At 37.0% G+C, this 17,482-nt stretch overlaps 1 protein-coding gene across 4 annotated transcripts in view; it reads left to right on the forward strand.

Annotated features, from left to right (window-relative positions):
- The window catches only part of LOC135164581 (growth hormone secretagogue receptor type 1), a 63,437-nt gene that overhangs the window by 38,794 nt on the left and 7,161 nt on the right, over positions 1-17,482 (forward strand). For all 4 annotated transcript variants that reach the window (XM_064125061.1, XM_064125064.1, XM_064125065.1 and 1 more), the window contains 2 exons: positions 5,859-5,967; positions 8,367-8,438. In XM_064125061.1, the coding sequence (XP_063981131.1) occupies positions 5,859-5,967; positions 8,367-8,438 (181 nt within the window). The remainder of the gene's footprint in view (positions 1-5,858; positions 5,968-8,366; positions 8,439-17,482) is intronic.

A 17,482-nucleotide genomic window follows, 5' to 3' on the forward strand; every position in this document is an offset into this window, starting at 1 on the left:
CGAAAATATTTTTAAATTTTATTTTCTCAATTTTCGATCTTTAATCAAACTTTTATGCCCACTAATCCTTTATCAATTATCCTTTATACATATACAAGAAACCGTACATGGAATAGTAATGATTGCTAAAATACTTTCATTTTCCCCCTTCGAATTTTCATTTTTTTCCAATCCAGACCTGTCTGTGCATCCGTTGTACAACTGTGAATCTGGCACGAGAAACAGTGACGGAAAACGAGTAACTGATGGAGAAGGAAGAAATGTTCTAAGTACATCCAAGTGGCCGTCATGGGAGAAGAGAGACCGAAGAGGGTGGATTGGAGTAGTGAGTGCGAAGCAGTTGAGCTACCCCCCGCAATGAATTACCGTTGCTCTTAGCCTATACGTGTTCGAGCATTTAATGCTGGATACGCGTATATACTCGGGACTTCTTTTTTATTCCAGTCAGGATATTTCCCACATCCAATTCTCCTTTAACCTCCGTAGTAGGAAATAAAATAAGGCCAGGGCTACACAAGTGTACAGTAGAATTTGTGTTATTACATGTTATTTTAAGGAGTCTGTGCATAAGTAAAAAGCTTCGTTAATTATGTCATAAGCTACCGCCTAGTGGACATTGTATTTTTATTTCTATTTTTTAATAGAAGTGTAGAACCTAAAGGGCAGGAAAATGAAGTAGGATTTGGGAAACTCCAGCTGCAATAACCGGGCTCCTCCAGGCTTTCGCGAATCAACTTGAAATTTGGTAGTGCTTCGTGTATCCTGTCAATGTGCCCGGAACTTCATGATGGCACCCCACCCACCGAGAGTGTTAAAGTTATCGATTTATCTCCTAAGATCGATGAGGAGAAGAGAACAACGGTTACACGAAGGTCAATAAATATTGGACACGTTATCACTATTAATTAATGTCCCCTTTATTCTTATGTGAGTGGTACTCGTAGACCGGGTGGGTCAACGCGAATGATACAAAAAATAGAAAAACTTAGCACGACTTTTCAATGCAGCGGTCTACGCCAGACCCACGTAGGAGATGAGCACTGGGCCAGTATCGGCCAGTATTGGCCGATACTGGCCCAGTGTCGGCCAATACTGGCCGAGCCTCGGCCCACTGTTGGCCGTTCGTCATCTCCTACCAGGGGACTGACCTGAGGAACAAAGCTTTCGAAAGCCGAGAGCCACCCGGAGAGGGAGAAAGAAAATAAATTAGTCCCTTCGAGAATGTTCTATGGTCATCCCTCTTCCGATTGGTAAACAGACTAAAGACAGACCCGCGACGAACCACTTCAATAGAGAGTCACAATCTCCACAAAAGATCTTGAAAATATACTGAATTTTGTGTGTTCCCTTATGGAGCATTGGGAGGTCAATACAATGTGTTTGAATATAATTATGGAAACCAAATAATTAAAAATAGTACCTCGCTGAATCCCGAATGCCATCAGATGTTTTTTTCCATAATAACAACACTTATTTTGTGGATTTGGGAAATGGACCATTGAGGGACCGTTTCACTGCTGTGGAGATGCCATAGACTCTCCGAGGTTCCCCGTGGGTGCCATGTCGGCACTTTGAGAAAGTGGTAGCATCGTAGTGAAAGTCCCCCAAGTTACTGGCAGATCTAGATTTTTCCAAGACCGAGGAGACCCTGTAGCGGTTTCGCAAATTTTCCACAAATCATAACCAAAACGGTTGTTTTCACAATGCGGTAATGGAAGTCGTTAAATGAGTTACGATGCAGTTATTTTATCAAATCGTTTAACTTGAGTCTCTGCGATTTGAGGAGTCTATGTTAAAAAAAAACGCATTAGTTTCATTATATTCCACGATCAGAAGAAAATATCATTATTTAATCGATAGATCTCATGCACCAAACTGAAGATTATGAGAAGCAATCTTTTTATTGAATAGTCACAGATACTATGCTATCGGAGTATACAACAGATAAGTTGATATCAACTGCATGAATGTTATGCCAATTTGAACATCCCTGATCGATCAAGTTGGTACAGTTGCAACAAAGAATAAAAAAGTGATTGTGGACCGTAGATATGAGGGAGCAATTTCCTCTCATCTAACGTCCAATACGATTATCGACATTTCCAGTGAAATTCACAAAGTTGTTTTCTAATATATTGGGGGATCAGCGATCTCAATTTCCTCTCTGGTAATTGACATTTTCACCCACTAAACATCTCCGCGCGTTAAAGTCCATTTCTACTTGATAATCATTAAATAGATTAGGTAATCAATTCTACAATCCGAGGGGCTATTTATTGGTGGAATGAACCAGACTTTCCCCAGACTTGGCACAAGCTTGGTACCCAAGTTTGATACCCGGGGAGGATCCAAGCCTGGGCTTTCTCTGATGTGACTAAGATACCAAGTCTGGTGGAGTCTAGGATTACCAAAGCTTGATCAGCCGGGCCTAACCCACGGTTGGCCCGGGCGTGAAGCTTGGCGATTCCTACCTGGGACCTTACTCACCCAACTATTACTGTCGGTGGCAGAAATATTTTTCCTCTAAATTTAATTCTCTTAGATTTTTCAATTTTCCTTTGTATGTCGGTGTACCAGACATGAGACAAATTATTGAAATTTTGAAACCGGTTCGCGAACGATACTTCGCGGTGTGACCCATACATAACTCCATATCGACCGTATGGTCTTGTGAGAGCTGATGATCACACACAGACGAACTTTCTATGACTCTGCTAATTGGCAATACCAGTGCCATAGTGCATTTCTCACAATATTAACCGAGTCACGTATTTAGCGAGTGACATATCGAAGAGTTTCGTGCGTTTGTTATCGTACTATTGATATACACCAACATTCCACTTCATACAAAATTTCATTTTTCGAGAATAAAATGTCATGGACATTACTAAAAAAAAATAAATTTTATGCTTGTGCTATTGACTACTGATTTTGCGGATAGTGACGCCGACCATCATTTGGGATTTGAAAAATCATGAAATTTTCAGTTTCACTCACAGTTCAGTAAAATGTCAAAATTTTAAGGCACATGGAGACGAAAATTTGTTAACTTCATTGAACTTTCAATCCAATCGGATGTATAGTATTTAATTACGTAGAATTTTCAATGAATCGCAAATTCATAATCTCTCTTATATCGTATTCCGTATCACTACCCAGTAAATTAAAAAATGTATTTACAAGAAATTTCTGATTGTCCGTTACATGAAGTAATTAATTCAAATGCAACCATCAATCAATCAATCGATTTCATTGCAACAGTTTCCAAAATTTAATTAAGTTAAAAGTGTCAAAAAATTTAATTAAGGAGTGATTAAGGAAATGGAATCTCAAATTGACTTCTAGTGACCTTGAAGTAACTGTAAATGACTTTGTTTCAAGGACAGTTGTCCATATATTTCCATAACTTTTACAAACACTTCTAGATGGCTGCAAACAGGAAAGCGATCAGATTGTTTCTTGACTAGTAATCGTCGTAAAATGATTAAATAATCCATGATCCCAAAAATATCCGGATGGAAACATACAAAGGTTGTAGATACGTAGATCGTACAATTCAAAGTTTCTTTCTCTGAAACGGAATAACTTTTCGATCTCTTTCAAATCCCACTGGGTCAATCGTACTCCCAGATTCTCCAATCTCTCCCTTCAAAGATTCTTCTTTATTCCATAACTTCCGTAATGCCACATTTTATTATCATCCCTGGGCCATGCATGTGGATGAGTTTATAGCTTTATATTCAACAAATAAGGATTTTATTGGGAGAAACATGGCTTCCTATGATTCAATTATACATCACGAGAAACATCAACTGAATTTTATTGTCAACTAGAAATGACTTTCTACTACTAGATTAAGGGAGAAATTGTACCATTAACGGTTATAATATCGGATTTAAATATTATATTTAACAGGAAAAACATATCCCGAAGAGACATTATACGAAATCCCATGGAAAATCAGGACCCATTTGTCTGTAATTTATTTAAGCGTTTTAATTTATCCATTCTCTTATTCAATTATTAACCGGTAATATGACATAGAATTGATACATCTATTCCCTTAACTGTTGAAAGAATTTAAAACCATATTTGCCAGTCCGTAAACTTTCCTAAAGTTAACACTCAGTTAGGAATTAACAATTGGGCCAAGCCTGGTCCAGGCTTTGGCCAAGGCAAGCCAAGCCTGTTTCTACGAGATTGGCCTCATAACCTGGGTATAGCGTGGGAGATTCTGGGAGTGAAACATTGGGAAGCTTGGGAAGTTCAGCTTGATTCAAGGATGAGGCCCAACATAAGCCCCCCAATATAAGGCGAATCCAGGAAAAATATCTCCAAGATAAATCTTAATTTATCATTTTTTAATTTATTTCAGACATATTTTGATTTCAAATGAAAATTTTCCAAAAAAAAAAAATTTATTTTCATTAAATTATTCACCACAGACAAACTTTTTAAAGGTATAAATTAATAATTTTTTTTGTCTTTAAGGGGGGGCTTACCCTCTCCCCCCCAACGGTGCTCCGCCCTGGACCCCGGCGTTGGTCTGTCACAGAACCCCTCAGCATTATTCCATTCTAGTTTCTAAAATTACTTCTGATGATTTCTGATGGAGACCTGATCCTTCTGCCCCTTCCTTGTAGATGGAGTGAACAAATACGTGTTTATTAATTCGGAAGCATTAAATAAATTTCACATCTACTTTACTACAGATACTTTTTAACACAAGTACTTTCTAAAGCGGGCACCTTGTCATTCCCCTTTCACATTTTTTAAATAAATGTATTTTTATTAACTCATGTACGTTTCAACACATATTTCTTGATAAGACATGCATGTACAACATCTACAATACTTTACAGTTTTCCCAATGGCATCGATGACATAATTTCTCTTACTGTTCGGTTTTCTCAGAAAATAGAAAACAGAAAAGGATACTTGAGCGGTTTCACTTGCCGGATGCGAATACACGTCATGTGAATTCCCTCGTACACTAAGAAAAGGTAGAATATGACGATTGTCGTTGTCTCTACACCAAAGGATACGGATCATATGATATGTATGCGTCCCTTTTTCCGTTAGACGTGCCGGACCCTCGGTAGGAATTACCCAGCATTGACAACGGGGACTCTAACCTGCGAAGCCTGACATTTCCTAGCATAGATTTGGCTTCAACGGATGGTGAGCCGATTGACACCAGGCTTTGGGTTAGATTAGTTTGGACCAGGACTGCCTCACACCGGCGGGCCAATGTTGGGCCTCATCCTTGGGTCAAGCTGAACTTCCCAAGCTTGGTCCAATGTTACACTCCCAGAATATTTCACGTTAGGCCCAACCTATGACGCCAGTCTAGAAACAGGATTGGCTTGTCTTCGTTCAAGCCTGGTCCAGGATTCATTTCGATGGAAATTAAATATTGAAGGGGTTCGTCGCGGGTCTGTCTCTAATCTGTTTACCAATCGGAAGAAGGATGACCATAGACAATGCTCGAAGAGACTAATTTATTTTCTTTCTCCCTCTCCGGGTGGCTCTCGGCTTTCGAGAGCTTTGTTCCTCAGGTCAGTCTGGCGTAGAACGCTGCATTGAAAAGTCGTGCTAAGTTTTTCTATTTTTTGTATCATACGCGTTGACTCACCCGGTCTACGAGTACCACTCACATAATAATAAAGGGGACATTAATTAATAGTGATAACGTGTCCAATATTTATTGACCTTCATGTAACCGTTGTTCTCTTCTCCTCATTGGTCATAGGAGATAAATCGATAACTTTAACATTAAACTATAAAATAACGAGATAACTAATACCACGTAGCGTATCTTCATTTTCCGTTTACTCTAGATGGTATTAATGTTTCAGGTAAAATCGTGCCCTTTGTGGAATTAACAGTGGCCCACGCATCCGTGTTGACAATATTGGCGATCAGCTTCGAACGTTACTATGCTATTTGTGAGCCACTGCGAGCTGGGTGAGTAAATATTATTAATAATAATGAATATACTTTCATTTATGCTTATGCAAAATTACATCACAAATATGAGTCACTTTACGGTAGTTTAGTGTCTCTATTTTTTTAATTCTCAGAATTCCCCATTGTGAGGACTAGTAGAGAGACATTTAGGGAGCAAAAAAATTCATTCAACATTCAAGTCCTCACTCGTCAACCCCCGTATTCATATATTCGCTGTTTTAATTTTCCCCTTGAAAATGAAACAAACAAAATTTTATCGTCACCATTTCTTTTCTTTATTTCTATCATGAAATGATGGGAAAGGGAGAAATGGAGAAAATATTTTTATAACTGTAAAGGGACTGGTGGAATGGAACCTTTGAAGTGATACTACCAAAAAATATCGGTCCGGTAACCCCTTCCGCATTACACTCACTGGACGCAATATCCGGATTGGACGTTTCTAATAAAAAAAAATTGGTTTCATATTACTTTTATTGTATGTGTCAGTTAATATTGTTATTTAACTCCTGGTAACCCTCAAAAATCATTCTTTTAGTCCTAATAATCGACTATCACTATTGCATTATCGATAATCTCTCTGAATCCTTCATTTCAAGATGTCTGACTGCATTATGAAAACAACCGTTTCGGTTATGGTTTTCGGAAGGTTTGCGAAACCCATGCAATGTCTCCTCGGTCTTCGCAAAATCCAGATCTGTCAGCAAACTAGAGGACTTTCGCTACGATGCCACCATTTCTTTAAAGTGTCGACATGACACCCACGGGAATCTCGGGGAGGTAGTCCATGACATATGCCCACAGCACTGAAACTGCCCCTCAATGGTCCATTTCCCAAATGCACAAAATATGTGTTGTTATTATCAAAAGAACATCTGATAGAATTTAAGAGTCAACGGAGTACCATTTTAAATGGTTTCGTGTCCATCAATATATTCTAGTAAATTAACTATTGAAGTTGTTCATTGCGGGTCTGCCTTTAATCTAGTCGCCAATCGGAGGCGAGACACTCATGGAACGCTCTAGAAGCGAATTTGATTTTCTCCTCTTCCTCTCCGGGTAGCTCTCGATTCTCGAGAGCGTTGTTCCTCTGGCTAGTCTGGTGTAAACGCCGTGGTATAGAGTCAAGCTAAGTTTTTTCAATTTTTGCAATACCCCTTAACCCACCAAATCTACGAGTAGCATTCTATTAATAATAAAGTGACATTAGAAGCATTAATAACGTGTTCACTGATTATTGACCTTCGTCTCCCTGAGTTTTCCTTCTTCTCACTGGTCAACGGAGATCAATTGGCCACATTAATCAATCAATCAATTGGATCAATTGGATAATTAACATTTCAAAATCTTTTATGGAAATTGAGACTCTTGGGGTAGAGCGCCATTTTGAATGGTTTGGCCACCATGAGGTTCGGGGCACACTAATGGAAGACACGAAGCATAATTTCATTTTCAAATGCATTCGCGAAAGCCAGAAGTCCCGTTGCTGGAGGATGGAATTTTTCAAAACCTATTTTGTTGCGTGTCAAACACATGAAATAGATTTTTTATTTGGTATTTTCCATTCCCGTTTTCTTTAGTACAATTTAAATTTCTACTTTGAGCGAATTCCCCAATCAATCCATAAAAAACTTGAAATTTTCAGGCGCATTCCTTAGAGTCTAATACAACTGTAGAATTCTTTCGAATGTTTTTGGAATATTGCTCATTCCATCTTACAGTACTTTTTTCTTCAAGAATTTTCATCGTTTTCTTAAAATAACTCTCAATTTCTCGCAATTACAATGAACCGTTCTAATCCCTTTATTGACAGTAAACTCTCCCCGTGGAATTACTTTATAGATTTTTTTCCCCAAATATTATATTGTCCACTGCAATACTCATTTTTCGGCTTATTACAAAATTATTCATTAGCAGGATGATTGCGTTTTCTCGACCGTAAAATATTTTATAAAATATTTTATTTTATACGCTGGAAAGGCACGACCGCTCTGCCTCGTTTCCTTAAACGAACTAACTAATAGACTAAAGGGATACAACACCCTGGACCTGATGACTTTCTCATCAACAATGGTCCCACTCATGCACCTCTGTATACATTCAGCAAACAGCATACACTTCAACCCCAAACTTCCTAGAATTACTTCTCATAAAAATTTTGTCTAATCTCAAGTGGAAACACTAGAATAAAGGGAACACCATTCATACAAAGATCCACTCATTCCATTCGAAAAGTAATTTTTGTCAAACATTTGAAATGTAACCTCCAATAGGTCTCTAATGTGATCGTATTGTTTTTGCTCTTTTCAATCTTTACCCGTCAATCTTATTTCATGTGTACTTTTTATGAATGTAATTACATGCCAATGTAAGTCTATTCTCTTGCGGAATTTCAGGTACATCTGCACGAAAACCAGAGCAACCTTTCTCTGTTTTCTAGCCTGGGTCTTCGCTGGAGTTTGTGCAAGGTGAGCCACACGGAGAGAAATATTCAATAAAAATTACGTATCTCTTCCCTAATTCCGGAGCGACATCTAGCGAGGAAAAATTTTACGAAACTATTATGGAATTTAGTCGGTGCGTTCCGTAATTTTGACCTAAATTTTTAGTGAAAAGTTGTGTTACCGTCACTGAAATTTCCACTCACTTTCACAATCCGTAAGCGAACTCAAGTCCCGTAAAATTTACTGGATATTTCTCGCCGTAGAATTAAAAATACTTTAACGTAGTTGGCTGCTGTAATTTATCTCATGGCTTTAACTTCCTCATTCAATTGCTTTCTAATACGAGGAGAAGGTAAGATTCCCAAAATAGTCTAGAAAAGATCGTGTCTGGATGGCTTTCCATTATTGACTGAGGAATTAGTCATTGTCTAGGGTATCCAATAGAGGTCTTATTGAACCTACGAAGCGCATTCTTGCATCACCCACTCGTCTTTGTCAACTATTCCACGCAACGTAACAAACATGTCTATGGACGAGGGAATGTGGGGCATCCCCCTATCAATATTTATACAATAGAACCATTCAACTTGTCACCTGTCTTCGGCGTAAATTCTTACATTATAATCCACTTACAAAACCGTTAGAATATCAAATAACTATGCGGTTCTTGTTCGTTAAGGAAATTTACAGAATTTTCTAATTTTCATAGATTATAAAATGTTAATTACTATCCACTTGCACTGCAATAATTTTCTTTCTTTGGTTCACCATAACTGTTCTACAATTGTTCCTGTTGAAGATGTTTTCATTTTACATAGTTAATCAGTTTAAAATTTTCTTTAGTGATACTTTGCTTTTATGGAGTTTAAAAATCTAATAAATTACATTTTAAGTCTCGTATTTTACTCCTAGTTTTTTTCTGTGTGTAAAGAATTATAAAATTATACTGATATATTCCTGGAATGTAATCGTTTTTATTTACGGAATATTTGTATTTTTATTCTATTGTCCATTACTGCTTAATGATTTTCGAAAAATTGGTGTCATAAGACTCCGTATTGACGATACATGTTCGATTTTTTTTCCTGTAGAGAAGGAGGTAATTTTTTCTTGCCTCATTCTTGAGTAATTGCTTGAGTAATTAATATAATAACAAATTATTCTGAAAAATGTTCACATTTCTCATCATATAGTATTGGTAAGAAATATTTCCATGGATTTGTTATTATTTTACTACGGTATAGGGGGGGTTGTAAGCCCTGTGAGTATGACTCGTTCATATGAACTCATCAAACGGAAGAAAAATAAAAAAAACCTGACGACGATGGGCGTGAGATCCATGGTTTCTCACGTTTCTTTTATCAGACATTTTTTCCATTTCAAGAATGATTGTCACTAAAACGAAATCGATTGAAGATACATACACGTAACATGAGAGATACGAGATTTGAGGCTACAGTGAGCTAAACCTGGTGTTGGTGAATGAATGCAAAGGGTTCCGATGGAAACGAGGGGAAAAACACAGAAACGAAGATAAATCCACGTTGAAAAAATATCAGGAGATGAATGAGGCCAATAAAAATGATGAAAATACCGCGCCATCTGTTCCACCGCCTGATGGCACTGGAATTGATCTCTTACTATCGGCAGAGTGTTCACCATAATCTGTACGACGATCAAATTATTATAATTTTTCCCAATTACCAAACGAATTACTTCAGAAATTAGGGTAACGTAAGCATTGATGCAAATTCTAAATAACTTGTTATTAATGAATAGTCAAATCCAATTTTTCCAACAAAACTTGAGCTAAAAAGTGATTGATTGTCATTTCGTCCCACGTTTCGGCCTCTAGAGGTCTAATTTTTATCCAAAATTCCTTTTCCTGTAGATCAGGCGTCAAAGGCAACAAAAAAATTTCCCAATGTGTCAACTCACACTTCCGGGAGCCGACAAAACCATCCTTTTGTAAAAAGGAGATATACCTCAAATCTCGAATCGAATCGAACATATCGAAATTCCGTAACACTTATTCGTGATTGGTAGATACATTCACAGCAGCAAAATTTGAATTTCACAAGTACACAAGTATCAAGTAAATCAAGTCAAAGGATGAGTTAATTAGTAGAAAATAAAAACTTAGTTAGAAAATGGAAATGAAACAAGTTACTCATCAAATGTAAATATCTATATCTTATCGAAACTCCTGTATTTTCCAAGTCGTCTTACAGCTTCAAGACATTTAAAATTTTGCATGTTGCCTACAAGTGGGAAATAGATCAGCTGTGAAGATATCAGCAATTTTTAAAGATCCATGTTTACGAAATGATGACGTGTTCAACGTTATACGCGATTACTTCAGGATCATTTTGGTATAATTATTTTGAATTTAAATATTACATTGACTTTTTATATCCCTATAATTCAACTGCTCTACTCATACAGTCGTTAAAATAAGGTGCGCTCACCGCAAATGTGACTTAAATAAAAAATATCACAACAATTAAGATTAACCAAATCGCGCGCGGTGGCGCGCGACTATATCTCGTGCCATAAAAACTGTCCTATATAAAAAGCGACACGAGTCACTAATCGAACATGGTAGATTTTATGGAAATAATCGATTATGTAATAGTCAGGATCGATCATTTAACAATCGATAATCGGTTAGTGAAGAAGCACAGAAAAGGTAAAACCGGTATCAACACCGCGGCCGCAGTGGCGCTAGTAAACTAACAAGCGAAGCCATCGTAATGTGAATCGGGTGGGAGCCACTATTACCATCTTGCAGCCTCCCTGGAAAGAATTGGGGTAATTGGTGATCCGAGCTGCCTCTGTAGATCTGAAGTTCAAGACGTAGACCACATTCTATAGAACTGTCCAAAACACAGCCAACAATGGTCAGACCTCTATAATAAACTGAGACGAGACCGAATGCGCGCTTCGCGCGCCCTATTTTGATTTCCCGCCTCAAACACATTGACCAATTAGGAGAAAGTCTTACACATGAAGTTAGTCGATGACTTCTGTGGTTAATTTAATTTAATTTATGTGCTTGTGCTTTCATAGACTGATGAAGGGCGATCACACCGTAAAAGAACGAATGTGAAAGTCGTTGCTATAAATATGATGAGAGAGGTAACTTGATTCACAATGGATGCTTTTAGGAACACGAACGTTTTCGCCTTTTCGACTAACGCGAAACTTCATTCATTTAATCGGCCAATGGGAAAGACCTTACGCCATTTCGACTCGGACGAACTTCATTTATGTGCTTCTGCTTTCTTGATATACGAGATCGAATGCGCGCTTCGCGCGCCGAATTTGAATTTATTCCGAAGTAGAACATGTAATATTTTCGATGGTAACTTATCATAACGATGAAACGAAACTACCTCATTTTTGGGCAACATGAACAATTCCATAAATTCTACTAATTGATTGTTTAAGTCACCATCGAAAATATTATATGTTCTACTTCGGAATAAATTCAAATTCGGCGCGCTGGCGATCTCTTCCACTATGAACCCGAACGACCAATAAGGAAAAAGTCTTACGCATGAAGTTAGCAAATATCTTACGTAGCTAACTTAATTTATGTGCTTCTCCTTTATGATATAGGAAAAACGAACTGCACGAGACCTGACGCGACAAAAAAAATCGCCGACGCACATGACCAGTTCGATAATTAGTTCTGAGGAGGGTATTCGGTCTCCACATTTATGACTCCTGAGCATGAACTCAATTGTTTATGCTCAGGGATTTGCTAGTTGATACGAGCGTTGTAATGTCAAGAATATTTTCCGAATGAAAATATGAGAAGAAATCAGTTTTTGTGGCCAATAAATCATAATTGATTTTGTAAATGGAATGAATTCCATCAAATTTAAAGCTCTTGGAAATAGGTTATTTGTAATAATAATAATTCTGGAAATAATTGAAACTATTTCTCTACGTTATTATGTAATTCAAATAATTGTGCTTGGAAGAGACATTCGCTCTGTACCGATTCCTTAGAGGAACTAACTAGATTTACAAAGGGAAACAACGACCTGGACCTTTTAGTCATATGCTCTCCAAGAGTCCTATTCATTCCACTTTGTCTACATACTTCAAATCTAACCTAAACACCATACCTCACACTTCTCACAATTCCAGTCCATAAAAATGTTTTTCAGTTTAAAGTATAAACACTCAGAAGAGAATGAAATTGATTTTTGCTTTCTACTTATTTATTTCATGAAAAATCCAACAAAAGCGATAGGTTTTTTTCAATAAACGAACTAATTTTTGGTAGTGATAATCCGAACCCTAAATTTCAGCCTGTCAAGATGATTTCACTTTATATTTTAATCATTTATCATGAGCTTCTTAAAAAAAAAAAACAGCCAAATATTTGTCTGAATATCCGCTCATATCTGAGAGAGAAAAACATCCTGACAACTGGGTAACTTTAGAGAGAGACCCCCCCCCCCCTAAATCCTCGTGTTAGTCGTCCAAAAAAAACACATGTCTCCATTTTTTTTTCTCCATGTCGTATATAAGTTTCATCAAATCCGGATGCCAACACCGACGTATGTTTCCTTCTCAGTGAAGTGGTAACCCGAGATAACTGAACTTTGCTCTGGAACAGTCTTTAATGAATATCTTGAACTGTCAGAACGATAACAAAACTTTTAGTGTATTTTTGTTTTCGAGCCAATTGAATTGAATTATGACAAGAAATATATGTTTGGGATGAAGAGCGTGAAATTTATTAGGATTTACCCCAGAGGTAGATTGGAAGTTCTCGGTCATTATCGAGACCCTTCGGGTCCACATTGACCCGTCAGCAGTTCATTGAAATAAGTTCATTGGCTACGAATTGACGTAGGGATAGGACACTGCATGCTGTTTGCAGGAAATTTCAGTAGTATTCATCATTGACGCATCAATTAATTCTTCAAATATTCCGATGATTCCTAATTTCCCATCTCCATGTGGCATTGGACAACTTTGAAAATGGTGAAAAGTCAAGTAATAACTTCTCTGACTTTTCCATCTATTAAAAATTGGATCGGATTTTATGTTCACTTTTTACGAGGAGTTGCAAAATTCGAACTCGCATTGACTAATTAAGGGTTATTTCACAAATTATTTCACAAATTATTTCACAAAAAAGAGGTAGGAATTAGGAAGTGGATCAAGCCGGGACCAAGCTTGCAGCAAGGCAAGCTACTGTTGTTCCCAGACCGGCGTCAGAGCTTGGGTCGAATGTGGGATATTCTCGGAGTGAACAATTAGAGTAAGCTTGGGAAGGTCAGCTTGCTCCAAGGGTGAGGTCGAAGATAAACCGACCAGTGTCAACCAGGTCTGATGCAATCTAACCTAAATGAAAGCCTGGCGTTAGCCAGGCATTGGAGATAAATAAACTGGAAATCAAAATTAACATATTTATGTTATTTTCCATTCATAACAGTATTATACAAATCTGCTATCACACACTTAAACTTCATGTATAAAAAACTTCCTATTACACAGATTAAGTCGTGCAAGTGATGTCTATTTGACTAACCAACTTGAAATTATTTAACCATTAACATAAGACAATTGTTGATTTTTTAAATAAAACCAAAGAATAATCTACTCCAATCAATTTTCGGAATAAACGCCAGAGAGCCCGATAGAGGCGCTAGTGATGAACGGATGTTCCGTCCCGAACGTTCCGTCCCAGATTCATTACCCGGGGAATCCTGAACCACTTTGCTCCACAAGTGCGGGAATATTCAAATAATTTGTATAAGACACGTAGTACAATCATATTTCAAATGCGTTTGTGAGTGCCAGAAGGTTCCCGGTTGGTGCAGGTTGTAAATTCCAAGCCTACATCGTTTTCTCGCCCTTTGGTATCTACACCTCTATTTTAGAATAGAATGAACGATCCTGTATGTCCACCAGGTGACACTAAAAGGTTAAATGACACTTGTCATTTTCTTTTAAACGACGCAATGGGATAACGTGTCGATTTAGTACAGCTGACGCTATGGACCTCTCGTGGGGAATTTTTCAATTTCGATTGAGAATGAAATTTGCGAATTATATCATATCGAGATACGCGGTAGCGTATCGGCCAAGTACACGTTTCATACGCGAAAGATCGCCGAAAGCTACGAAGTATCTATACACCACACAACTTCCCCTTCCACTACCCCCAGTCCATTCTTCTTAGTTTACTATATATTACAACAAAAGTAATCCGCAAATGTGAGCATCTTAACAACAAACTATCAGATAATATCTACTGGAGAATGACGGTCAAGATTTCGTAAGCGAAGCAGTCTTTATCTTTCTGTGAATCCAAAAGGATTGCGAAGAAGGTACTTTTTCCTCTCAGTCGCGTGGTTCATTATCCTTAAGGATGATTTGGATTACTTTCATTTCGGTTTAATCCGTAGACATTCTGAAGAAGGAAACTGTTATTGAAGGGAAACCCGCCAGGAAATGATTTCTTCTTCTGTAGAATTACTGAAAAGGCAAAATAAAGATGAGCTTGTCTCCTCATTAGATTTTGATCTTAGTTCTGTCATGGAGGAGATCCAGCTGGAATGTGAACGATAAAATTGCGGCCGGTGGAAATGCGCGTGGAGCTGTATGGCTAATATCAATACGTAGAAGTTGCACCATCATCTGGGATTATAATAACAGAAATTGAATGGCCTCTTCAGTGCAGTCGGTATTACCAGTTCAATTACAACATTTCTCTAAATGGAGTATGCTCATAGCAGTTGGGTAATTATCAATTCTAACGGCATAACTGAATTGTTTGATTGTTGAAAAAACAATCAAGATATGACCAATATTTTTTTTTTCATTAAACATTTTGAAACCGATGGGTTTATTATGTTATAACAAATGCCCAGATATATATAGAATATATGGAATTGGTGGTATAGCGGGTTACAATGAGTTATTTTATAATCTATTTTAAATACAGATTTGGCATTTATGGATAAATCTATTAATAATTTTTTCGTTACTGAAATGATAGACCTTCAAATTTTATAGTGCTGTTCAGTGAATGTTGCGAAGTGACGCATCATTAATTACTAAATTTATTACTGTTGAATTATTGTATTAAATAAGCAAACACATTTATGAAGTTTTAGAAATGATTTTAATTTCAATGACTCTAAGACCTGCACAGACAGAAGGCACTTCACACGACGAATATCTACAAGAGACTGATGAGGCATTACAAGTTAGACTCAGTTGCCCTGAAGAGGGTGATATAATTTCCACCCCCTGGAATATTTCCTTTTTATGACCCTTTCTGGTCAACAGATGTATTTGGAAATATCCAAATGTTATTAAAAAAGACTCAGGAAGAACTGTAGACGTTTCCCTTGATTTTACAACCAAGGGAAATTCCAAATAATGTGGCTATAAACCATCATCATTTAAATAAAAAAATAAAACTTGGAAAGAGTGAATGTTGTTCCCGGGGAAATCCCTGAAAACCAACAATTACAAAATTGACGGTATTGATAGGAATTTTCATGTGTGAGTAACAGAAATTCTATTGCACCTCGATTCTAGTGCTTGTCACAGTAATTTTTCACCGACTTTTGTCACCGTGGACAGTCCATTATTAAATTACTGCAAACTCAACATTATCAAATAGTCTAAATAGGAATTTCTTAAATATATCGACGTTGCCTCAAGGCTTAAATAGAGTCATCATTTATTAATACCCACCCAATCACTAACTTCCAGGCCACGTTAAATAATAATAGCAAGAACATCATCTCAATTTCCTGCACCCTGACTGCTCACCTTTATCGACGAAATTCAGAAGTCACAACTGTACGTTACCATTTCCCATCGGAACCCATACTCGCCTACGTTTGCCCGACGTTTTCTCATTTTCCTTTTCTCTCATTTTATATTATTTGCGGAAAAAGGCATCTAAAGTGGACAGACAGCCGCGGAAGAAAGCTTTTCACTTTTAACGTCTTCAATTCCAGTTAAGATGATACGGAAACATTCAGATCCCGCCTCGAATTCCATTGTGGGAAACATTGGCCGAAGAGAGAGAATGAAAAAACGCTGAAATAATACGTCTGCTGTGTGTCTTTTCCCACTAAGTGTTACTTTTGTTCACGACTTCTAAAGGGAATTATTGAATGGCTTTAATGATTTCATGATTATTAATTTTAATTTGTATAAAAGTGGTAGTTTTTCATTGGTTTTTATTGTTTTTTTTTTCACATTTTCATGTAGAAGTAAATAAGTTTTGTTCAATTTTCAAGACAGTTTAATAAACCAAATAAGTTCCGTTTCGATCCACTACTTTCTGCCGTTTCTCAGGTGTAATCATAATCCTATCACTACAGACCTTTTATGCCTCGTAATCGATAATTTGTTACATGTAAATTTCACACCATTTCTTCTTTTATAAACCGTACACGCAGATAAGAATAAACCAGAAATGAGACTGATGTTTCCAGAAAATTTTTGATGCCTCGCAGTAATTTTGTTGCATTTTGACAATTCTATTCTAAAAAAAAGAATCATCGACACTGCTGATTCCTCATTGTTCACAGCGGTCTAAAGCAGCTCAGTTGAATTGAGAACTCATCTAATTTCGAAATTTTCAATCATGATTTTTACAATCACAGCTCGCGGTGGGTCTCGTTCATTAAAAGTTGTTGAGCTATGGACAGGTTTGGTAATGATTCATATAAAAACTGAACAGCGAAGACTGAAATAGTAATACCGCGGTGCTGGGAGCAAAATTGCCGAGTTGCCATGACAAATGTGAATTATGCCTTTAAAAAATAATGTCTTCAATAGACAATTTTTGGGATAATCCCTTTCCCTTCCTTTCGATAAAAAACGTAACGTTTTTTGTCAGTTTTTTTGGGCACATAGCTAAGCTATATCATATATAATGTATAATATATCATAAATTAGATATTATATATTATACATTATATTGTTGGATTTTTTATGAAATAAATAATCAAAAAGCAAAAATCAATTTCATTCTCTTCTGAGTCTTTATACCTTAAATTGAAACAACATTTTTA

This window comes from Diachasmimorpha longicaudata, chromosome 7, assembly GCF_034640455.1.
Source record: "Diachasmimorpha longicaudata isolate KC_UGA_2023 chromosome 7, iyDiaLong2, whole genome shotgun sequence".
NCBI classification, from domain to species: Eukaryota; Metazoa; Arthropoda; class Insecta; order Hymenoptera; family Braconidae; genus Diachasmimorpha; species Diachasmimorpha longicaudata.